This window comes from Crassostrea angulata, chromosome 7 (assembly GCF_025612915.1).
Source record: "Crassostrea angulata isolate pt1a10 chromosome 7, ASM2561291v2, whole genome shotgun sequence".
NCBI lineage: Eukaryota > Metazoa > Mollusca > Bivalvia > Ostreida > Ostreidae > Magallana > Magallana angulata.
The window spans coordinates 37,760,827-37,786,770 of NC_069117.1; the positions used below are offsets into that span (position 1 = coordinate 37,760,827).

The 25,944-nt window shown below is 34.7% G+C and overlaps 2 protein-coding genes across 2 annotated transcripts in view; both read right to left on the bottom strand.

Annotated features, from left to right (window-relative positions):
- LOC128155764 (sodium-coupled monocarboxylate transporter 1-like) overlaps nucleotides 1-9,003 on the bottom strand; it is a 10,911-nt gene extending 1,908 nt beyond the window's left edge. Inside the window, exons 1-10 of the mRNA XM_052817616.1 lie at nucleotides 8,353-9,003; nucleotides 4,512-4,577; nucleotides 4,350-4,401; nucleotides 4,164-4,231; nucleotides 3,508-3,662; nucleotides 3,089-3,229; nucleotides 1,516-1,645; nucleotides 553-766; nucleotides 297-367; nucleotides 123-209 (exon numbers count right to left, since the gene is read on the bottom strand). Coding sequence (XP_052673576.1) covers nucleotides 123-209; nucleotides 297-367; nucleotides 553-766; nucleotides 1,516-1,645; nucleotides 3,089-3,229; nucleotides 3,508-3,662; nucleotides 4,164-4,231; nucleotides 4,350-4,401; nucleotides 4,512-4,577; nucleotides 8,353-8,745 — 1,377 coding nt within the window. The 5' untranslated portion in view covers nucleotides 8,746-9,003. The remainder of the gene's footprint in view (nucleotides 1-122; nucleotides 210-296; nucleotides 368-552; nucleotides 767-1,515; nucleotides 1,646-3,088; nucleotides 3,230-3,507; nucleotides 3,663-4,163; nucleotides 4,232-4,349; nucleotides 4,402-4,511; nucleotides 4,578-8,352) is intronic.
- Nucleotides 9,004-10,297: 1,294 nt separating this feature from the next.
- On the bottom strand, nucleotides 10,298-24,684 carry LOC128155765 (uncharacterized). Its single transcript, XM_052817618.1, has 25 exons — nucleotides 24,518-24,684; nucleotides 23,309-23,477; nucleotides 22,289-22,490; nucleotides 21,471-21,650; nucleotides 20,451-21,054; nucleotides 20,051-20,352; nucleotides 19,539-19,935; nucleotides 18,853-18,959; nucleotides 18,241-18,424; nucleotides 16,421-16,612; nucleotides 15,963-16,096; nucleotides 15,475-15,540; nucleotides 15,340-15,391; nucleotides 14,917-14,984; nucleotides 13,981-14,135; nucleotides 13,716-13,856; nucleotides 13,348-13,477; nucleotides 13,148-13,236; nucleotides 12,519-12,643; nucleotides 12,348-12,418; nucleotides 12,102-12,188; nucleotides 11,780-12,006; nucleotides 11,474-11,574; nucleotides 11,022-11,131; nucleotides 10,298-10,902 (listed from the first exon to the last, which is right to left on the bottom strand). Exons 1-25 carry the CDS (start codon nucleotides 24,618-24,620, stop codon nucleotides 10,729-10,731), a joined length of 4,170 nt encoding a protein of 1,389 aa, XP_052673578.1. The 5' UTR covers nucleotides 24,621-24,684; the 3' UTR covers nucleotides 10,298-10,728.
- Nucleotides 24,685-25,944: the final 1,260 nt, after the last annotated feature.

Here is a 25,944-nt window from a genome sequence, read left to right on the forward strand (position 1 = left end):
TTTAGTTTCATCTATATAGAGAGTCCTTTAAAAATATTACCATTGATTTTGAAATAAATCTGTTTTCGCATTGTGTTTGGAGCAATGGGTAAACCAAAGAATATATATTTTTGTATACTTACTGGAGCATTGATAAATGGAAAAAATATTCCTGATATGAATAGACCAAGCAAAGGTCCGCCCACCATTCCAAATATACTCAACATAATCTGAAACAACAATAGTGTAAAAAAGAAAAAGAAAGAAAAATGTACAAAATGGAAATCCAAAGAACATTCGGAGATTCCATGGCTCACCTGTAAAACAGTTTGCCCAAGGTACTGTGCTATGAAGGCGATGCCTATGACCAAACCTCCAGCAACAAATCCTAAAATGTCCAAATCAAGACTCATGAGAAAACAATACTTTAACTCTCTATATGATTACCTATATCAACTATTTAGAACTTTTTAACCGTTGGTCGGTTAAACAGTATGTTATTGACTGCTTTTACATGACTTTAGACTTCAACATTTTATTGACTGCATGTATCTTTGCATGGTCATTACTTGCCTAACATCTTAGCTATTCTGGTTTGCCATGTTGCTGACGGGGTAGAGCCAGCCCTTTCCCAGTATAATTTCAATATGTCCTCCAAAATGACGATGGCGAGGGCGTTTAGCCCAGAGGAAATGGAACTTAGAGATGCGCTGAACAGACAAGCCACAAACAATCCCGGCAACCCCGGTAAAAATGTCAGCCTGTCCATCACCATAAAGGGCAGTAACTACATATATAAACAAGTTTAGCTTTAAAAAAAAAAAGCTTACCGTCTTTAGAGCAAATCTTTAACAGCAATAAGTTATCAAAGAAAACGAAATGTCGCCTTCTTCTACATGTACATTTCATGGTCAGTGGAACCTTTTTTTTATATGTGCCTGTCTAAAATTGAGAAATGCGTACCACACGTTGTGACAATGTATATTCCACTTTAATACCACTGCATTCAGCATCTTGTTTTACTGGTATTAGTTTTACCGTATTTAATATCCAAACGTTTTTACTGGTATCAGCCATACCGTATCAAATTTTCACATTTTTTCTATTTGCATAAACAATACAAAAATAAAAGAACAAACAATTTCAAAAGATAAAATAGAATAATTGCTTTCAACTGGTTGTACTGAAAAAATTAAGCCTGAATTTCATTCATGACGTTGCATTGTTTTTCTGTTTTCTCACTTTTGAAATCTACGAAATTTGTCAAGTCGTACGCAAAAAACACATTAAAAAAGTATCTCCCTTGCACCGAACAGTATTTCAACCAATGAAATAAGTGTAAATTTTCACATCATGTAATTTCTACCAATCACAAAGGAGAGGAAGAGCGCAACTCGAAGAAAAATTCCATTTTTCATAGTTTAGATTATTGATGAAGACTGTGATTATTTTGAAGAAAAATATCTCTATTTAGTATGTGAAATGAAAAATACAAAGTATTTGGTATTTTTTATATCTTAATTTATTTTCACTTACTTGGTCTCTGGCGTGTACCTGTCCCAACAGGAATGGGTCACATTCGTGATAAGTGGCGTAGATTACGAGACCCACCAGACAGACCACAGTGGACAAAACAACGGTCAGGGGCAAGCTCAGGTACAACGCCCTATAAATACGTAAATATACCTATTGAACAAATTTGCGCAATTTAAAAGAGGGGAAATATCAAAATGAAATAAACATTGTATGTGAATGACTCAAGATATATTACTCGACATTTTATGGGCCTTGGACGTAGAAAAATTCCAGTTATTTGCAGTTTTCGTTTATTTTCTTCACAGAGGATGCACATATTAATATGAAATTTTGTATACAAGTTTATCTAAATATTATCTAGGTCAATTTTAATTTTGGGTATGATCGAGCAATTTTCGACAAATTTATGCCCCATGGACGTAGAAAAATTCTATTTATTTGCAGTTTTTGTTCATTTTCTTCACAGAAGTTTATATATATCCATGTATATACACATATTGAAATGAAATTTGGTATAAACACCCCTGCGAATGTGTTCGGAATGTTTTCTTTATCGTTGCTAAGTATATAATGAATCCAGAGGTGCTCGAATGAAAGTTCATGAGACTTCACGAAGATTTGTTCAGTTCCTGTGAATTTTCGAGCGGAAGTATATGTGTTCGGATAATATTCTAAAAATATGTAAGTAATAGTCGTTTTTCATATCATATCCTACTTTGATTTATGTTAAAACATGAAAACCGTGTTGGATGTATGTTCTATTTCACCATCTAGCTGTTATTTAAATTAAACGATGATATTCAGAACAGAGTTATCGCTCGTGTTCAGCCACGTGTAGAGTGGTTGAAAATGTAAACATTGGGTTGCTTAATAAAATCATAGCCATGTTCGATGCTTGTTGTGTACAATACCATGTTTTTAAAAAAAATAATGGGTGTCTGTTTTGTATCAAAACTTAGTATATCGAGCCATTTTCAAGGAACATTCTGCATAAAATAGTATAGTCTGTTTCACTATTGATGCTATTACTAGGTCAGGTGCGGATCGAAAATAAACCCATAGGGGGATCTCTAATAGACATTTTAATTGTTGCAACAGCAGAAAAAAAACTATTTTTTTTGTATTGTCACATTTATTTCTATAACACATTTTATCCACCAGTTAACGAAGATAAAGTTTAAAATCAATAAACCTCTAATTTTTTATGTTTGACTACAAGTACCTAGATTCTATGAAATAGACTATGAACACGAGGGACGATTTTTAGTGCGAAACTGAAAGGGTCAAATTAAAACACGTGATCTAAAATTTAAATGACAATAACATTCGCAGGGGTGATAAAGATTAATAATGATAATATCTAAGTTTGATATTGGGTACGATTGTTCAGTTTTAGACAGAGTTATGCCCTTTGGACTTTGAAAAATTCCAGTTATTTACAGTTTTCGTTCATTTTCTTTGTGGATGTTTCCAAGGGGGGGGGGGCATAAGTGTTTCACAAACATCTCTTGTTTTGTTTGTTTTTTTTGCCTTCGAACTTAATTAATCTAAGATTAAGATTGTGTACATTTACCTTTGGGAATTTTTAATTTCTTTGATTGCAAGGTATCTCTGAATCATAGTCTGATTGGCTGCGTAAATTGTCAGCTGACCAAAAACTGAACCAATCACAAGGGACCAAACAGAATGCCTCGTTGTAGGATCTCCGCTCCAGCTACAAATACATTTTTGTGTTAATGATACATGTTATTTAAATGTCATCATGAATAATGTTTGGGAGAATTGTTAAGTTTATCGTCCATCTGTGTACTAAATAAAATTCTTCCTCAGTGTTTCTGACATATAACAAATAAAATTCAAATTATATAAATTTCAGAATATCCATTAGATAGAAGTTTCCTTCTAAACTTGAAAATTTTACAATCCTCAGTTCCAATTTAAGGCATCTGGACGTCAATGTATCTGAATGTAAATTCAAAACTTTTCACTTACTCTAAAAAGAAGATGCGGCCTCCTTTATTTGCGATGTCCCAAATGTTCCCGAATCCGCCCAAGTCTACCGACCCCTGTGCAATGATGGCTATCAGACCGGCTATCACGACAAAAGTCTGGAACGTGTCCGTCCATACCACCGCTCGGAGACCCCCCTGTTCAAATAGATCTGCATCTGAACTCATGAAACTTCGAGATTTCCAAAGGTTCGAGATATTGAAGTTAACTATAGAACCATTTTTACAAGACCTTGGACTTTCAGTAGGATGTAGCTATCTAATTCTTGCGTCAAAACAAGTTAAAAATGACAAGGTTTCGAGCGAAATATGCACCGCGATTGCGTAGTCTTAGCTCAAGAACCAGACAAATCTTGTTGATTTCAGAGAGCCATGGCTGAGTCTGAGTGGCTGACAATGAAATAGACAGGCTTACGTCACATTGCTGTTTAACACAATTATTCAAAGTCCAAACTCTTGTTTAAATGGTTCAAAACCATTTGACCGACGTATTGCAACGGTGTATTTGATACATCGAAATTTGAGGTACGCAAAATCAACTGTGCTAGACTATGAACAAAATAGTGTTCTCTTTTGTTTACATACTATTTTTACCCTATCAGATACTACCATAGAAAAATATATACTAGATGTACTTACCAGTGCTGTATAAAATGTACAAACGAGACCAATTAAAGTGATACATAGTTCCAAGTTTAGTCCGGTCACTGAAATGTTAGGAAAGGAGAATTCTTATTTGATAAAAAAAAACTATATGAAAGAAAAAAATCACCGATTTGCGAAGCTTGGAGAAAGTTTGAGCAAAAAGTAAAATCGTAATGATACCTTGGTTTAGAGCCAGAGAGGGGGCATATAAAACCACGCCCATATATAACAGCTGAAAAATAGAATATTATATTATTATTAAGATAAATCACAGCTAAATGACTCATTATATTAGTGTACATCTAAGGCTTTATAACTCCATGACATAAAAATTAAACTTACCATGTTTAAGGTGAATATCACAGATGCAAATATTCGTACTGACTTACTAAATCTGTTTTGTAAATACTGAAGTGAAGAAAAAAATGATATACATTACTTAGTTATCCCATTAAAAATAACGTTACTTAATTATCTGATTAAACAAAACGTTACTCAATTATCTCATTAAAAAAAACGTTACTTAATTATCTCATTGTAAAACAAAACGTTACTGAATTATCTCATGAAACAAAACGTTACTTAATTATCTCATTGTAAAACAAAACGTTACTTAATTATCTCATGTAACAAAACGTTACTTAATTATCTCATTGTAAAACAAAACGTTACTTAATTATCTCATGTAACAAAACGTTACTTATTTATCCCAATAAACAAAACGTTCCTTATTACCGTTGTTTCATTAATATTTAAGGGTATCAATTTTCGTGGATAAAGTGAAAATCACAGTTTCAAGGATACGTAAATTCGTGACCAATGACCATATCATACAAAATGTTAATAGAAATTGCATTTCAATGAACATTTAATTTCGTGGATCAACTTAACAACGAAATCCACAAAAATTGGTATTCAACGAATATTGATGAAACCACAGTATCTCATTTAACAAGACGGTACTTAATTATCTCATTAAAAAAATGTTACTTAATAATCCCATTTAACAAAACGTTTCTTAATTATAGTTAAAACAAAACGTTACTTATTTATCCCATTTAATAAAACGTTAATTAATTATCGCTTTAAACGAAACGTTACTTAATTATTTCATCAAACGGAACGTTACTTAATTATTTCATGAAACGAAACGTCACTTAATTGTCTCATTAAATAAGACGTTACCTAATTACACCATTAAACAAAACGTAACTTAATTATACCAAAATACAAAAACGTTAAATTATCTCATTTTACAAAACGGTACATAATTATCTCATTAAACAAAACGCTACTTAATTATCCCATTTAACAAAACGTTACTTAATTATCTCATTTAACAAAACGGTACTTAATTATTTCATTAAACGAAACGGTACTAAATTACACCATTAAACAAAACAATTTAAGACGTGTATAATTCAAGAATATATGACTACATAGAAAAGGACTAAACAGCAGGCAATGTGCCTAATTAATGTTTTAAGCGATTTTAAACAAACAGATGAAAATGAAAATGAAAAAAGAAATTTTAAAAAAAATTATTTTTCCAAATACATTGAATAAATATTAAATAGATTATTAATTACGTTAACGAATTTGATTTTCATTGAGGTAAATCCACGGAGAATCAATTTTGGAATCAAAATGTATTTAACCTAAACAATATTTTTTTCAATATGATACCTGTATATTGAATGGGATTAGGCAGGAGAGCACGGCCTATTTTAGCCCTCAACAAAATGCATCTCTTAAAAGTTAGAGAGATTTAACTGGCGATTCCATTTTCAATCTAAATTCTAATTTGGCAAAGAACCTTGATAAATAAGAGGCATCAATGTCGTAAATACATTCACAATTTTGAAGATTTGGGATATTGTAATGTCTGCTTGAAAATGAACAATTTACAATGAACAATAGACAATATACATTTTTTGGAAAAGTGACCACTGATGTACACGATTTTGCTGATAACAAAAGAGAAAGCACTCGGTATATTTTCAGTGATTTAGAACCATTTTAACAGGAGCTTGGACTTTGGGTAGCTGTGTCAAACAGCAATATGACGTAGTCCTGTCTATTTCTTTGCTGGCAACTCAGCTATGGCTCTTTGAAATCACCCAGATTTTTCTGGCTCTAGATGCTGAGCCAAGACTACGCAATCTGTGTATATTTCACTTGAAACCAGCGTCATTTTATTGTTTTGACGCAAGAGAAAGATAGTAACATCCTACCGAAAGTCCAAGGTCTTGTTAAAATGGTTCTATATTCTTTTTTCAGATCGAAACTGGACAAATATTTGCCTGGTGTTAATCATGTGACGTAGATTTCACCTGCTGACCTAACTACCGTCCTTTGACTTTTGATACGGCCTCATTTGATAAAGCGATCATTTTATCTGGACATAATGTTGGGACACCAATTATAGAGTCTCGGCCACGACCCCCTAGCCGTCGTAGGATCGGTCTGTCCGCCATTTTACTATTTACATATATTGGACTCGAACCTATAACGCATAAGTCAAATCCACTGTGTCATGTCACTATAATGTTACTGATAGATAAACAAACCACTGGGTATCCTATGTACAAACGGTTGGTGTTGTGGGTTTTGTCTGTGTTCGTGTAGGTGCTAGCAAATATGCAAGATATGGACCCATTCCCTATTACATTTTAATAAGCAACTGATTAGTAACTTAACACATTTTCCACGCGACCTGTACATTTAAAAAGTAAAATAAGCAAGCTCCTCCCACAAAATTTGTATATTTTAATCTTTTAAAGCCGTATTTTAAGCTTTAATATCTTTTTACTTGTGTACAATACCAAAGAGAATGACTCTACTCACTATATAGCCACCATCTCTCTCTAAATGGGTAAACGTGGGTAATTTTTACAGTAGTTTCAGCTTCAAAAAACGCAATGAATATAAAACAGCTAATTTTCTTTCGTCGTTTGTCTAAAAAAAAACTCTTATCTTAAGGTATCAACATATTTGTGAATGAATGAAAAGCCTAATACAAATGTAAATTTAATCGCCACATCCATTGCTTTGAAAAAAAAAAACAAAAAAAAAAAACAAATGAAGTTTACGTGAAAATTTCGTATGCCGCTTAAAAATGAAGGGATTAAGTTAGTATTTCTTTCCCATTTCTTTGCTCTGAAAGTAAGACCGATTCAGGAGCGTATACTATCTGATCAAATATTTTGGTATTCCCTTTATCTTATCTTGTTGACATCATATCAAACAATGCAGGGTAATGAAATTTCAATTTAGCACCATCGTCACTTGAGACAATCTATCTTACTAACCTAATCATCGCTTGAATGAGATCGTGGAAACTGATATTAAACAATAGACGGCGATATTGCATGGCAATGATAAAGATGACCAGCTAACTCTTGAGGTTTATTAACTAGCATATTTGGGTGGAGACTTGCACGTATGGGATGTCTAAGATAGGATCCTCATTAGACCATGCAAATACTTCTTTTATTGGAAAAGATATTGCTTCATTTAAATACTACATGATAAAGAAATAGTGAAGATCATCTTTGCAGATTAATGTTTAGAACTTGTTGCATCGATATGTAAACCTGTACACCGACAGTTGCAGGGAAAGGTAATGAATTGGTATTATGGGTTATTTGCATTCCACTTCCTCCACTCAATAACTCTTGGTCATAGAAAGATTACTGTTACATAATGCTTTTCAATTCCTTATCACCTTTGAATGCGATTTGATTCTGACGTTTCTTAACTTTACTTTTTGTTTAAGTAAATTGGTTAAACGAGCCAATTTTGATGATCAGTGCATTTTGCCCTGCAAAGTACTGTGGTAATTACTTTCAATAAATCTTCGTTTTGTGTAAAGTTATTAATGAACTTCATTTCTGTACTAACTTTAACACTGAAAAAGGTTGATAAAAAACTTTTCCAGAATGTAAGGACATGTATATTTAACTGTTTTGCAATCCAACGAAGGATGAATCTTTATTACATGCAAACCTTTTTCTCTTTAGGTTTGGGGGATATTGGAGAGTTAAAAATAAATGTACTTCTTCACCAAAATTCTTATAGTTTTGACGAAGTGTATTGAAATTTCAAAATGCTAGAATAAATATTAAATCCTCTTTTAAAACAGAATCCACGTGTGTACAAATGCTAGTTGTCATTGACTTACCTCATAAGCAGACGTTAAAGACAAATCGTGAAAGAATGGAAGAAAAATATGATTTGTCAATGGCACTGTGATCAGCATAGCCATTCCAGCGAGCCAGTAGCTGGTGTTGTTATTGTACATTTCTGTGGGGGTGCCCAGCACTGTAATGGCACCCATGAAGCTGGCCATCAGGGACATTGCAATGGGAAAGATGCCGATGTCCCTGCCTCCCATGAGTACATCGTCTGACGTCATTTGTTTTGCCGCCCTGTACTCTTTGATCATGTAGAAAACCCCAATAAGGGCCGAAACAACTAAAACTAGTGCGAACAAGACATAGTCAACAGCCACAAAGGAGCCGATCTTCTCCCCGGGACACAACTCACAAACCCTCTGACACGTTTCCACGACCATCTTCCGCAAGAAAAGCAAAGAAAGTTGTCCAATAATTCCAGTGCAACAATATATTTATGCCGCTCTTTAAAATTTTGCGACAGAAATGAATAGGAATGACAACAGAAATGAGCGTGTCTCTCTCATTGGTGCAGCTGCTTCCAGTGAAAACACATAGACCCGATTAGACGTGTTGATATTAGCTTCAGCTGATATTTTATCGCTGTATTAGTCCCACACATACCGTTCTCCATTCGTAGTGCCTCTGGATTTAACGCGTGTTTATCTGCGAGCGCGTTTAGACGCAGAAATGATAAACCTCGATCGTTTGTATTACCTTGATGTATTTAATCGTACATGTACTTTTCCTTTTCGCTAATTTTACTATATTTTTGTGATAAAAATTATTGATAACCAACTTTAAAGTAAATTATAGCATACAAAAATATTTATTAAAAAAAAAAAAGAAAAAAAAGAGGCCAAATATAATTTTATATACTTTAGAGTGTAATATCCAATGACAGAGGTAAAATGGTATGTTTGAATCGTGTTTCATTATTTAAATTTTATCTCAATACAAGCGTTAGCATTTATTTCTTATCGTCGATGATAAATTCCAGCGTTGAGGGACAACTGACCCTTTGTTGATTTCAAGAGTAGAAGACTGACCTTCGTGGACCGGACTGGCCTTATCGTGGTCACTTAGTTCATCAAACAGTCTTGAAAGTACTTATTTCCGTATACTAGTATATTTATCATATTTGACATTCATTTTTTTTATCTAACCCCTATATATACATGTATAAAACAAATCAGTTTATCTGATTAAATATATGTTATATTATATGTTATATGGTCAAGATTATGCACCGAATTCTTTAAAAGCATTTGATAAGAGTCAATATCAAAGTACCATTTCTCTCATGGATATAATAGATAGCCTTCGCTTGAAGAAAATATTATAATCAATCCATTTTTACAGAGCACTATTTTTGTCAGTCCGTTCGGACGACCGTCCGAAATCGTTTTTTCCGGAGCACATTTTCTGAGAGTCTCCACTTTACCGATTCTGACCTATACTTAACCCACAGAATGCTTTTGGTGAAAAATTATCGAGTTTGTTTGTCAAACGTTAAGATCATAACATAACTATAAGTAAATTCCTTGTCTGAGGCATATATATCCCCCCTTTTGCCAAATTTCGTTCATACTTCATCCAAATGGTACCTTTCGGTTAAGTGTGTACGGCGACCTTGAACAAAGTTTGTAAGTCAGAGATAAAGGTCATACTAGTAACTGACCTTTGAGTAAAAGTCCTTGTCCGACTTTTTCTCACCTTGACCTTAATGTATCCACCTTACACTTTTCGCAGAGAGTGCTAATTAAATGTACTTGCAATCACCTTGAACATATTTTTTGTGTCAGGAGTTAAGAAAATATTATTGCAGTCATTATTGTCCTTTATTTAAGCAGGGTCCTCTGAGATGGTCGTCTTTTCAATAACGTCTTGTTTAAAGTTATGTTGATTTGTCAAATACATTTTGTGTACCGATAGCAGCAAAAAAATTCTAGATAATTCTAAAAATCTTTATTACATGTATTATTAAAAATCATCACTGCCAGAGATAAAATTTATTTCAGATGGTTGATGACACTTCATTGAAACATTTAATTAAATTTGTGCTGCAAGATGTCGTAAATAAAGACTATCAAAATTAGATGTAGTTTGAGGAAAATCTATTATTCTGGCAAAATGGCCACATCTGTTATCCCCCCATCCCTCATTCTTCTCCCACAGGCTACTAATTAGGGGACAATCTAAGACTCAAATCAATTAAATTAAACGCAGGTCATAGATAACAGGTCAGTGATTATACAAAAACAAAATACAAAAAAATGTTCAATGTCCTTGCATACGTTAAAACAATATAATAATAATTGCAGCTTCAAGCACTGCATTTTGTGGTTTGTGACGTCAGACTTTTGTTGAGGAAACACCTTGCTTCACACAGCTGTGTTATCGTCCAATTCTGCTTCGAAGCTGTCCATTCGATTTTTGTCCGAAGGAAGAAGTTTGGCTGTTTCCCGGGAACATTTTTTCATCGAGTTTGAAGAGTGGATTTCTTCTTCCTCATCGTCGTCTGTCAACAGCTCCTCTCCTCCCGCGGCCAAAACATTCTAAAGATACAGAAAAAAGTTACTTGAACGTTCTAAGCCAAAACTGTCTTAAGTAGCAATAAAGTTGTGACTCTATAGTAGCAAAAAAGGCGTTTTTCTTCTCTTGCTTGTGTACTTACATATGTGAAAAGTCGGTCACACCCTCGCCTTGCTTTGTAAGGAAGACAGCAACAAAATTTGGCTGCAGTTGGATACACAAATCTTGGGCTTGTCGGCTTTTTCGTCCAACCTATGACGTTGTTAAAGAAATTGTTCATCAAATAAGTTTTGATTAATCGTCAAAATCAAATTATTTATAATGTACGCAAACGAGTAACTGCAGAACTGTAGCTCTCCGGGAAAAAAAATATTGACAGACCGGTCTGTCAATATTTTTCCCCGGAGAGCTACAGTTCTGCAGCTAGCAAACAAGAGAATTTTTATATGCTATGCTGGTTTGCTTGATACACAAGAAGATATACATATGTGTGCAAACATATTTTTTGCCACAAATGAGGCATAACACTGTCATTAAAAGGTTCTTTTTAAAGATAATTGATTGTTTTTAATATCATCATTAACGGTAACTGACCAGTGATACAGCTGACGAGGATCCCGACCACCAGGGCTACACAGAGCGCCACCGTGGGATACCACAAGAACGAGATACTGTATATCTGCTTAAAGCCGGACCTGACGACCACAACAAATATAGGCACATCAATTATACTGTGTACTGTTAGAAACTTAGAGCTAAAAAACACTTAATATGTACTTTGCAATTGATTTAGATTTATTCATTGCAAATACGGGACACCACTATTATATTTGACCCTAGATTTTGTCGACAAGAATAAATACTGTAACTTGAAGAAATCGATTGTGGTTCTGTAGTTACCATTCTATCCATGGTGCAAGCGTTGATGTGACTGGGATTTCGACCACGTGACTGAGATCCATTATGTGTGTGGTGAATGCATTGTAAACGTAGGAGACTGTGCTGTCATCAGCTGCACAACCGTCTGTCGAAAACGGAAGTACGGGCATTGGGACGTCATACACAAATGAACCAATTACAATCCAGAACATCACCCCAGTACTGATAACCAAACCAGCCAGGGCACCCTGGTGTCAAATAGATTATATATTCATAGATTTCCTATACCTAAACGTAAAACTAAGTTTGATTTTAATCTGAAGGTATTTTTAAAGCAACTCACAGCTCCGTTAACACAGGGAAAGAACATTCCCATCACAATAACACCAAGTAAAGGTCCGCCCGCCAGTCCAAACACACTGATCATTATCTAGATAAATTAAATGTTGTTTGCTAATTAGTGAAAGTTTTCATCAAAAAGGTAACTTAACAATTAGCAAACGTTATGCTTTATCAAATTTTACATCAATGGAGGTTTGAAATCCCATTTATCATTGATCAAAATTTTTCTTTTAAAGCTTTATGGTACCTGCAAGACAGTTGATCCAAGAATCGTACAGAGGAATGCAAAAGCGATCACCAGCCCTCCACTAAAAATTCCTGTAATAGTTAACATAGAAAATAACCATGTAGTTTACAAATAGTGTGAAGAAACTTGTAGTTCTATATCATTTTGCTGTATTTAGCATGAGAGCCCCACCTAACAGTTTGGCCAACCTTGCCTCTGTTTTGGTGGTCATGGTCTTGTCGAAGTATTCCATGGCGGGCTTAACTAGGTCCTCTAGGACGGTGATGGAGACAGCATTCAAACAGGAAGAAATAGAACTGAGGAGAAACCATTTACAACTGTATCATTAGTTATCAACAACAGAAGTCGAAATCAACAAACAACAATAGCGGAAATCATAAAAAAATGCCAGTAAACAAAACAAATATTAGAGCTGATACCCACGACAAACAAAGCAGAAACCATAAGCAACAATAGAAAAAAACCTATAAACAACTATATGAATAGCAAAAATCATAAACAACAATTTTGTTACATGTACTCAAAATGTTAAGCTAAAACCAGAATCAACAATTTTTTATTCAAACTGTTTTGCCGAGACCTGAGGCATCTGCTTCGCTTATCTTCAATATAGTGTATTTAATTTATATCCTTTATAATACAGGGCGGATAAGATGTACCTGTTTTGAAACCATAATTAACAATATTTGTAATCAAACTTTTTAGCTAAACTATAATCAACAGTATTTTAATCAAACAGTTCAGCTTACCTATGAATAAAATTTATTAGCGCATTTTAAAACTTTTCAATGATGATTTACCTTAGGGAGGCACTGAATATACAGGCTACGAAGATTCCGGGAACACCTGGGATTTCCCCGAGGGCCTCCATGACGTAGTATGGCAACAGCTGGAGAAAGAATCAAATTGTGTTCAGAGGGATTTTGGCTTTGTTTTTTCGTTTTGTTTGTTTTTTTTATATTTTTAAGCGACAAAATTTTTTTTAGGGTGAATTCTATACCTGGTCTCTAGAAATGATTTTTCCGTCTATTAAGGGATCACATGCGTGGTAAGTGGCGTATATAACGAGGCCAGCGATACACACTAATGTTATAAGTAGTATTGTTGTGGGCAAGCTTACAAAGAGGGCACTGAAAAAGAAATAATTGTATGTATTGTTTATGAAAACTAGTAAACTATATTGATATTCAATATCAAGATTACAATTCAATTTCTCTTTTTATCTATTAAAAATAGAACAAAACTGAAAATCATTCTGATATTTGCATCATTGTTTAAAAATATTAGAAAGTTTCACTGGTCCTTAAAGTTAAAAAGGTTGAGAGTTGGGACTTTGCGAAAGAGCGACGGAAACTGGAAGTCACGTACATTTGTGATTTGCGGACACTACTTATGCTCATGTAACGCTGTAACATGGTCTGACTAGATCCATAAATAGTCAGCTGACCAATAAAACTTCCAACAATCAGCCCCCAAAATGTGCACCGCTTAAAAGGACTGAAGTCAAAACTGAAATTATAATAATTTAATTATATTAAAATCCAAAATTTGTGAATTAAATTATCATTAAAATGACGTATTAAAAATTCATTTTCAAAGATTTTTTCAAAAGTGTTTGATAGTTATGACCTACTCAAAGAACTGAATTCTTTGCCCCTCCTGTGAGATCCGCCACACCTCTCCCATCCCTCCCAGTCTGTTACAGCCCATCACGATGATACCAATGAGGCCCCCTACAACAACGAACGTCTGAAACGTGTCTGTCCACAACACGGCCCGTAGTCCACCCTGCAAACATACGGTGTGCTTTATTTTTAAGGATCACGTTTTATTTAATTGTTGTTAAATTCACGCATCTGTATGTCTTTTTAATGGTTATTTTGTGTTTTTCACAAAAAGTATACTTATAATTCAACATATTAACGATAATAATAATCGATGCTACCAAATACTTAAGAAATAAACAACGTTATTTAGTGAACATGGCGTTATGAATAGCAATTGCTCTGTTGGCATATTCCATGATGCGCGCTAGCGCATCATGGAAAATATGCCAGCAGAGCAGTTGCTATTCATAACGCCATGTTCACTAAATAATCGTTGTTTATTACTTATATTTGCCCTGTATTAGCCTAGACCTTGACATTTAGCTATTACTTCAAAAGTAAACATTCAGACTGTAATGTATCTTTTTAATTCACATAGATTTGTTAACAGAATCAATGATATGTTATAACAGTAATTCCTTTAAAATGTTATCATAAACATGTTTTAATATTACATGTAAATACGTCAATTTTAATCGAGTTGGAGAAAAACACATGATGTATAGTATAGTGGTTTAAATCTATAACGTCATGGAAAAGTATATATAACGTTACACATTTATGACGTCATAGTATACTGACAGAGCAATTGCGATTATAGAGAAATAATTGCAGCTCCTCCGTATGGGCTTACAGTGGAAAAGAACAATGGAAATGCAAATATATATAAATGGTATAGCAAAATGGTGTTTTTTTTTATAGGAAAAACGTCGGATACTAGTTTATGAACAGTGGAGGCTTACCAGTGAGGTATAGAAGGTCACCACTACCCCCACACTGACAATGGATCCCCACAGGGACAGCCCGGTTACTGAGGAAAGCAGAACAAGAGGAGAAATCAGCAATGTTTGAACTAAAACTTTTGCTTTTCATTTAAAATTTTTAAGTTATAACGATGACAATTACGACGACAATGATTTTATATTGCACTGTACCCTCTTATTATTTTGTTCAACATACACGTATGTGAGACATCTACACATGATCTGTACTATAGCATTATATTATGGATATAATTTATATATATTTTCTACCAATCAAAAGGAGAGGAAGTACATAGTCGATATGGATAATACTTTCAATACCAATAAATTCTTTTAATGTATCTATCCCGCAGTAATGGTGCATGCGCATAAACACTTTCAAATGTATAATTTTTTTCTAACCTTGGTTTAGGGCAAGAGCAGGTGCATATAAAACTACAGCCATGTACAGTATCTGTAAAAGAAAAAAATGTTGAATTCTTATTTGTAAGAGGACTTTAGAAAATATCTTTTTGAGCAAGGTCTTGTTGTACTCACCATTTCAATGACAAAGACGAAGGAAGCTAGGCACCTCGTCCATCTGTTAAACCGGAGCTCAAGATACTGAAATGTTTTAAGAGTGTGGCTGAAGTTATTACAAGTTCGTCCATACATTCATCTCCAATTTTACTGTATGAAGTTTATTTCACATTTTACAATTAAAAGCTTGGCAATAAAAAAAATGATTTGCAGTCTGTTGAATAATTGCACATTCGTTGCCATGATAACGGAGACAAAAAATGAAAATGACAGATCTTAACTACTCTTAAGTAAAATCATAGGAAGTTAAGGCAGATTATGTGTTCTACAAAAGGAAATTTTAAGAACAAAGTTTATTGTCAAATTTTAAATTAAAAAAAAACCAGTGATGGGCAAATCATTATCTTGAAATGTTACTAAGGCAGTAAATACAAGTAGCTAATTGAAAAAACAGTTGTTTGATAGTACATGTACTTGCAAAGAACTGTAATCTTCTTAAGGCTTACTTGATAGGCACTAGTTAGTCCTAAGCCGTGAAAAAATGGAAGAAAAACAAAACAGGTGGCAGGATAGGTAAGTAACCCGGAAAATCCCACCAGATAGTATTCTGTACCATACACGTACATCTCTGTGGGTACACCTGAAAACGCAAAGTAGATGATGGTGAGACTCTTGGAAGGCTCATCCATAACTTTCTTTTTTCATGCATTTTATTGATGTGGTTTTTAAGAAGGCTGGATGGTCAACAAACTACCCACCAAATCTACCATAAGATTTTGAATATGATATTTTTGGCCTCCATTTAGTAAAGAAAAAAGCAACATATTTTTGTTTCAAAATTTAAAATATTTTCCTATGTCTTTATTCAAAGCTCTAAAGGATATCATTATAGACTAAAAATGGCCACAACATCCAGCCCTGTTAAGCTTACTTCATTTGATCGAATTTATGTCGTATACCTTACCTAAAACAGTAATCGCAGACATATAGCTAGCAACAAGAGACATGGCAACCGGAAACACACTCATTTCCCGCCCTCCCATCAGCAGGTCGTCTGACGTCATCTCTTTTTTCCCAAATTTCTCTTTTAGAAAATAATAGAGTCCTACTACTGCAGACACCAAAAGTACGGCAACAAACAAGCAATAATCCAGAACTGAAAACGTGGACGCCATGTTTGGTTAATTCCTTAGTTCTGTTTGAATTATTCGGGAAACTGTCACTTCACCATCAATTTTGCTGTCTTGGCAACGTGTTGGCAACAACGCTCATCAAATAAATGGCAGGTCAGAATGGCCTCCGTCGAGCAGGAAAAGTAGATGATAAGGAATATTTTTAAAAAGTATTACCATGGCGATTATAGGACTCCCTGAGTACATGCGTTATCTACATCTACCGTCTGTTGTCGATACATACATGTATACATGTTCGAAGATAACGATGGCATTCAAAAGGAACCTTACATGTATTTGGAAGATGGAAATCAAATGGTTACAATATTGAGTATATTTAGAACCCTTTTATAATTTGAAATTAAGTATAAGACTCATGATAATTAGTTCTTTATAGTAGTACTTTACCTGGAAAAAGTACATTGGGTATTTGAAACTAATACATTGATTGGTCATGTTGTAACTAGTTTTATGATATAATATATATATATGGTAACCATGAAAATCAAGAAGACAACATGAAATTAATTGAAGTTTGTTCCTCTTGTTAAAACTCCCATTAAAAAGTTCCCGCATCAGTCATTTTTGGCACCATTCTGCTGTTTTTAGGTTGTTTAAGCGGGGATTAACTGTGACGCAACTGTCGATCGGTCATAATGATAATGCCAAAAAAAGCTTACGATAAACACTGTCAATAGAAATGATAAGAACAGCAGTGGTAGTGTCCCTTGAACTGTATTCTTGTTTCCGATTATGAGATCTAGAGGCATGCAGTTTATATTTTCTTTAACATCTATCTGCATTTTAAAGAATGTTCTGAATAGAGCATATAAAAAAATGAGATTTTAATTTGAATCGTATTGGTTTTTGTTTGTTGTTGTTTGGGTTTTTGTTTTTTGTTTCTTTTTTTTTGGGGGGGGGGGAGTATGCTAAAGGGTCACGGGGTGGAGAAGTGGTTCTGTGATTCTTTGCTAAAAAATAAAAAAAAAATATTATCCACACTGTTTATTTCAATTCTTGTATTTTTTTAGAGTGTGTTTTAAGATACGTATTATACCCCGCTGACAGTAGACAATTGAATTACATAAGCCAAAATATTTCAGCAGTCCAATTTTGATTTCTAGAAAGAAGTATTCGAATTAGAATTAAAGATATTGGCTATTAATTTAATAACAAACAATTGTTGGCGTTGGTAGTTTTGATTGAAAGTTAGTTCTTAAGCTGCTTTGCTCCCTGGACAAATTGAATTCATGTACAGTAAATGTATTATGTATCACTTTTTCTACATGACACGAAATACCCGATTGCTTTCGTTGATAAAATAACAAGAGGTAAGGTAAGGTATTCTTTTTATTACAAGTAGTTTCAACATATGAAATAAATAAACATGAAAACAATAACAAAACCTTTCTTTCACATTCAACGTTTCTTTCTTCTTGCTGTACATTTATAATACTTGATAAATAAATAGTCCCAAGACCCGAGCATTCTATGAAGACAAGCGTCTCTGTGCTGTACAAAGCGACTACCAATCTCCTTTCCGTACATCGTCACACACATACAGTCTGCGCATGCTCCCCTTGATGTCTTGACGTACTCTATGGCTTTTTACTTGTGCTTGGGGACCAATATTGCCAAATCTGCTTAGATAACGTTTTGGCAGTTTTCGCCATATCGAACACGAACAAAGGCGCCTTTGCGGAGAAGCGGAGAGGTTCGCCTCTTATTAAAGCTGTGATCTGTACTCCGGTAACGGACAGGGTGGTAGAGTCGATCTTGGACTCCTGAAATTCAACCTACAAAATAAAGCCCAAGAAAACGTGATTAGAAAATGCTAATATAATACATGCACTGCAAAACAGAATGTTTATTATTTCGAACCCGATCGCACAAGTTAAATAAGACACCGAATTCGTTGAAAAAAATGTTTACTATTACTTTTGTTGCGTATATTTGATTTTTTTCCCTCCACAAACTAAACAACAACCGTGATAACATATTCTTCAGCTATATTGCAATGGAATAAAATTCCGAAGAAAATAACGTTAGTTTAAAATTGACATTTTTTTAAAAGTCGGTTAATTACGACTTTACCTTGTTTTAATTAGCTGTCCGAAGTCAGACAGAGACAAATAATAGTTAACACTATGTAATTCAACGTTTGAAGTGAAGAGAAATATTTTTTTAAACAAAAAAGAAACATGGAAAACATTACGCCTCTCACCTTTGTGAGGAGATTTGACGAGGCGATCACCTGATTGTACACTTCGTTCAGTTTATCCAGTTTTTCTGTGAGTTTGTTCCCATTTTTCACTATTTTGTCACCACACACTGTTCAAATAAGAAACAACATTTATTGCAAATTAAAAATTGCACACATCCATTGCCAAATATATCAAAAATTTTAGTTTTAAATCACTAACAACCTGCATAGTCGCTTGTATATTAACTCCACCCTGCTTAATTATACAAGAGTGTGTGGATTTTTGACAATAGAGAATGAAATATCATTTTGGCAGCAATAATTAAGCGACACGATATGATACTAATTGTCATACGAATTTGTTATACGCATTCGAATTGATTAGAATAAAATAGGTATTTTGTCAACGGTGTAATTGGCAATCACTCAAACTCGACCCAATGACTTTTACACGGAGCACGGTTGAACTGTCCTTGTCTTATGAAGCGTACGTTCTAAACATATGATTTGTCACAATATGGTTTTGTATATATAATCAGAATTAGTGAAAAAATTATTCAGTTTTTTTTTCAACACTACAGTATATTTTTGAGTAGTTTATCGTTTGTTATAATAATTCTATAATAATGTATTTTTCAAAAAAGATGAGAATTTATGAAGATGAAATCTAAATTTTTCATCACTGAAAAAAAGTTATAATTTTTTACCTCTTTTGAGAATGTCCCCCTTGTTTTTGTCGATATACTGGGCACATGTGGCACACTGTGACTTATACTTGACACAGGAGTCTGGGTCAATCACAATGGTCCCGCAGTCAGCAACATCCGCGGCGCTCTGGACGCTGGGGGGTACAGTGATGGACTTGAACAGGTCCTTTATACCCAGACTGAGGGGTGTGATCGGACTCTCGGTGGTGGTCGTGGGGACCTCGATGGGAAAACCGTAAGCATCGTCCGGTAGGATCACCCCCAGTAACGCCTGCAGGGCGGGGGAGTCGTCATGCGAGTTGGCTATTCTTTCAGTGGTTCCGATTTTCTGCGTAATGACCTCGGGATCAAACGAAAGTTCGGATGTCTTCGGTGGTTCAATGAAAACTGTGGTTTCCTATGCAAAACAAAGAGATAAACAAGATCCTCAATTCTCTCAACGATTTTTATCCACCTGATAGAAAGCGAAGTTTGGCTATAAATGAAGTAATCATGACAGAATGTGGGTATACCTTGGGTGTTTCCTTGCTTGGCTGCGTGAACCGGTCAGCAAAGCTTTGCTCCAGTTGAGACACGATCTGATCCGCCTTGGTTTTGATGATGGGGGCCGGAGTGGTGCTTGGTGCCGCGATAGTCTTGGAAGTGGAACTCATTGGTGCGGCAGTTGTGGTAGTTGTAGTGCCTTTTCGACTGGATTTGGATTTCCTTCTTCGTGATCGTCTGCTGGATACCCGGAATCGGCTCAAACCTGGAGCCGCCGTCGTTGTGGTTGTGGTGGTGGTCGCTGCTCGCTTTTTTCTCCCGAAAATATTGCCTGAAAAGTGTAAAGAAAACATTGTTGGATTCTATTAATTTTATTCAATCTGTAAAGAAAAGAAAAGGAAGCCATCAAAACTAATTGACTTTACGTACTGAATACATTGGCGATGTGATTGTTGATGCTTGCGGCGAATGCGTTTCCGTCGAATGCGCCGAAAGAGTTCCCCATGTTGACGTTCACGTTATGTTTACGTTTCGTTTTGCCGTTTTTGTTCTTGATGTGGGTGTTGATGTTTACCACATGTGGGACATTGCTGTTGGTCTGATGGACCACATTGTTGTTCACCCTGACGACGCTTGAAGCGGAAGCCGGCAGGGAATTGTGGTACATGTTTTGAGAAGCCGGAATGTTATTCTGTGTGTGAATTTGAGAATTCAAGTTGACGACGGATGGAAATGCGGGCATTTGCATGTCAAACGACTGGAAATTCATGGGGTTCTGAACAACAGGGGCCTCAAATCCTCCCACGTTTGAGTTGATGTTGACGACACTCTGGGTGTTGCTAGGGACCTGGGATTGGATGTTGACAACACTAGGCACGTTGATTGGTTGGTTGGGAACTTGCCATTGTCCAAAGCTGTTGGCCATATTGTTGAACATGTCAGTCATTCCGACGGCCATCTGGTTCATTCCATGGTTCATCTGTTGAGCAAAGTTGTTCATTGAGTGCTCCATGTTCCTGCCCATCTGTTCCATCTGAAACAAAGGATCGGTAATATAACATACAGTCATGTAAGCAGGGATTAAGAATTTGTAAACTCTTGTGCCATCTGAAACAAAGGGTCGGTAATATAATATACAGTACTGTAAGCAGGAATTGTGAATTTGTAAACTCTTGTGCCATCTGAAACAAAGGATCGGTAATATAACATACAGTCATGTAAGCAGGAATTGTGAATTTGTAAACTCTTATTGATGCCGTTGCAGCATAAAGGATAAGAAATGACTTTTGTTGTATTTTATTGTAAGTTTACCGGATTAAGAAAACAAAATATTGCGCATGCACATTTCACATCTATGTACCGTGAAAAAAACCGTGAACTTTTTTTAACAGAGAAATGAATGTCTTTTGTAAGGACATGTATTTTTCATTAATCGAGAAGAGACGTTACCTGTTGTCCTATTTCCGTCGCTATTTGTCCGTATTGTTCCCCGGCCCGTTGGAGGGCCTGCCACTCTGAGGCGTTGAGGGAGGAGCTAGAGGGACTGAACCCCCCAATGAACGTTTGCATCCCGTTGATGAATGTGCCCACATTTCCTCCAAGGTCATTCACAGCTCCGTGCAGATGGACCTACATAAGAAAACAAGAACTAGATAAATTAAGTATTTCATAATCTCCTTTTCCCGTTTAATTAAACTACGCATTAATATGTAATTGTTTATACGAAATTAAGCGAAGTGGGTTTTTTTTTATTTAAAGTTGGTGGTTTCTGCACCTTCTCCAGAAATGCAGGTGATAAATTTTAATTGTCATTTGTTTTGCTGGGAAAAGGCGTTTCTGATTCAATTAAATGCTACACTTTCCTTGGAAGCGTAAAGGTGTATTGTTTTTTGTGGTTTTGTTTCTTCATCATCATCATTTCTATTGTTTTTAGTTCTTTATTTTGTTGAGAAAAATATGCATATCAAACAGTTGAATGTTTTACTCGGTAAAACTTTTTTGCGAAGTTATGAATAAAAGCAGTTTTTGTCCTTTGAATACCATTAAACCAACTCGTAGTGCACATTTTAAAAAATAAAATTTATAGCCAAGTTGGTTCAAACCTATCAAAAAATGTTCTGTGATGAACATAAACGTCAGAAATATTGCTCTGTTTTTCTCGTAATTGTGGAATTCTTCAGTGTTCGATTTAGAGTTCCGTCAGCAAAAATGATATATTTTACGAATTAGGAAGGTTGGAATGCTTTGCAAGATGCTCTCGCTTATACCTGCAAGGTGTTCCCCATATTAGAAATGGAGGACACCATGATGCCATCGGGGTTCATGATCGTCTGACAGGACCTGGAGTTGTCTTGGAGGATGCTGCAGATGGTGACGGTGGATTCGCCAGCCTCGTTCTGGTGATTGGAGACCGAAACGCCCCCTGAGGCGGGAAGTAAAACTTTGGCGCTTCCTCGACACTTCCGGATCCTGAAACCCAAATCATCGACCGATCAGTCAATACGTATCGCATTACTACTATCAATATTAATGTTTTTGTTATTCTTATCAAGTCGAGTGATATTTCATTACAATTAATTGGTCTTATTAAAAGTCGGGTGATGTAAGCTGCAAACAGAAAGACTTGTACTGATAGACATGATAATGAGTCGATGACTGAAATTATTTGGACAGTTCATTTGGTAGTAGTTATGTTTTTATCTGTATGTATGAATTTACTGACTCAGTGGTCACGAGAACCGGTTTGTACTGTCACGGATTGGCTTTAATTAAATTTTGCATATTCATGCAGACATGCACGATTTCTTTCAGTTATATCATGAACACGGTTAAATTCCTTGAACATCATAAGTATTTAGCACTTTAAATTCCTTGAACAAGTATTTAGCACTTAACACTTTTTCAATCGCTATTCAAACTTTTATGAGCGATTAGTAAACTAAGTACTATTGACACTTAAAGTGAACTTCACATATATTTCTTTTTCTACAATATCGGCTAGTACTAGGTCATCGACTAACAGTTCTACACAAATTTAGTATATGTAATAGATAAATGTGATTGTATTTATTTCTGGTAAGAAACGAATTTTCTACCAACCCGGGTTTACAGTTTGGATTCATTTCCTAATTTCAAAAGAAATCTTAATATCTTACAGATTAAGAAGATGTTAAGGAAAATCGCAAAACTACCCCCCCCCCCCCCTTCCTTTCCCATATATCATTCATCTTGCACACTGATATTGTGATGGGGGCGTGAGTACATACATAGGAGGTATTTATTATAACCTGTTCTGACATAAGTCGTTGACACAGTGGATACAGTCCCCCATCAGCGCGTGTGTCTTATTCTGACAGTCGGCCATCTTTGGCTGCATGGAATCTATCATCTGCTTCACGGTCGACAACTCTCTAGTAATGGTTGACAGAAGGTGTCTCCGAACCTCCCTGTTCAAAGCTGCAAACCAGACAAAATTGAATTAATGTCCATGTTTACTAAGGCCCTATCATGATTTATGTTGTTTTTAGGCAAGCAACACTTGGCCATTGGCAAAATAACTAATTTTCATACAGATATTTTTTTTTTCATTTACATCACCACGCAGACTATATCAAAATAAAATCTTCTCTTTTTTTTCCTTTACTTTTGATTTTTTATGTGACTTATAAAGAAATCATTTTTTCTCTATTGATTTATATATCCAATTGTTAATCTTTACTGATTTGGTTATATATATATAAATATATGACCATATATTATTTTGGACGGCGGCATTGATAATGCTAGTACCAATCCATCGTACGCGTGCATTGAAATGCACATATTAAATGACCCTTTATACTCAAATTTTTAAAAGTTCTTTAGAACTTAGGATGTAACGATTTATCCATGCAAGTTTTGTTTGTCTCCTATAGAATAGTTAGCAAATATACACCTTAATTAAAACGCGTTCATTGGTGACAGAAGTGATGTAATCTCAAGATTTGTGGTTGGACATCGGCTAGATAATGTTTGGTAATTTGTCGTGACATAAAATTTGCATACTATTAAAAGGGGGAAGTTGGAATGAGAATTTGGCAAAGAAATCTTGCTCTTTTTTTTCAAAAAATTCCAAATCGATTGTCATCAAAGACTTAAACATTTATTGAGATACGAACAAAAAATTCATCGATTGATTTTTCAAATGAAAACAAATATTAATTCAGAAGAATTGCCAATATTTGATATGAAAACTTAATTATCTCGCCTAGATGTTTAAAAAAAACCGTCGGAATTAATTATACTTTCTTACAATTTGGTATTTGACAAGGGCAATTAAGAGCTAATGCATGCACAAAAATAAATTCTTAAAACTTCTATCCAAGTTTCACTATATACAATAATATAAATCTCACATACATGATGTACTATGTTATCATATAAGAAAAAATCTAAAAAAAAAAAATGCGGGGGGAAAAGATCATCACTGAAAATCAGTTTAATGCTTTGGCACTTACTCTCTAAATTAGCTGGTCCAAGAAGCTGCACTTCCTGTGATACAGATAACTGGAACTCCCCACAAAATAAGACAAAAATCGCCACGAATATATGTCCCTCCATGGCAAATGTTCCACGCAAAATAAACAAATGCGCATCCGGGGTCTTGCTATTCTGTTAAGTATCGTGTTTTTTTGACTCGCGATTAATTCATCTACAAATGCTCACGAAAAGGGGCCTCCCCAAGGGGACGAATCGAAGAGAAGTTTCTTAACAGACGAACGACGTACTATATATGTTAATTAGAATCATTGAAAAGCTTAATTGGCAGCATGTTTCTAATGGTTTACTGGCATCTCCGACGAGTGCATGTCATTAATATGCCTAACAAATGTCTTAATTACATCCATCGATGATCATAACTACATTAATAGTCGCACGCTAAAGCTTCGAAAAATGACAAAAACTGAACACCAGTATATCTAGAGCAAGAATTGTATAATTTTGTTTTTACGGACTTTTTGAAAAGAAAAAAAACAACTTTTAACACGCGCCATCTCTATAATTCAGCAAGAAACAAATATATATAGAAATAATACACACCTATTAATCAATGCATTTGACTCTTGCTTCCGACGTTTGTTTCGAATTCCAATTTTAAATCAGTGAATGACTAATATGAAAATCAAGGTGTTCTTTTAATATTTTAATATGATTAACATACTAATTGAATTTGTAACATGTATAGGTGTTTGAAAAAGAATTAATAAATCAAATGTCATCTTTTTTGCTTACGTTAAGTATGTAAAAAGGTGTTGTAGCATTGAAAATAGAGAAATTTCAAATTGCTTTTTCCAGATAAGGTAAATTCAGATTGAGGTAACGATTTACTTGTTTATAATACCAGTGATATTTACCTACTGATTCTTTTATATACATATTCTTATGAAATATTATAAAGTATCACATCAGTATACGCTACGATGATATTCAGAAGCTACTGCTGTTGTAAAAAAGACTAGAATGGTGGTACTGTACAAACAGGATATAAATGACAGAATTTTCTCAGTTTATGGGTACTTTTTATACTAGAGACACAGACGGTTGTTTCTAGAATAGAAGTTTACACCTAATAGAATAATAAACGTTAAAATATATACTGAGAATATGAACATTTATTACAGAAACAAGTATATGTGATATGAGGAGTTAACAGAACTTTATTTTTAAAAAGCAATTTAAAACCGTCGGCTATGCAATGCGTTGCTTGTGTATAACTTGAATATGGTAGACCACATATTTGTAAAAACTTTTTTTATGGCATGTAAGTCACAGAGAATATTTTTGCTAAATCTAAAAGGTATGTGATTTACAGGGATCCATCACCGATTGTCAGTCAGTACTTATGTTAATTTGTTAAGGTGTAAAAATTCAACCCTTGCACAAA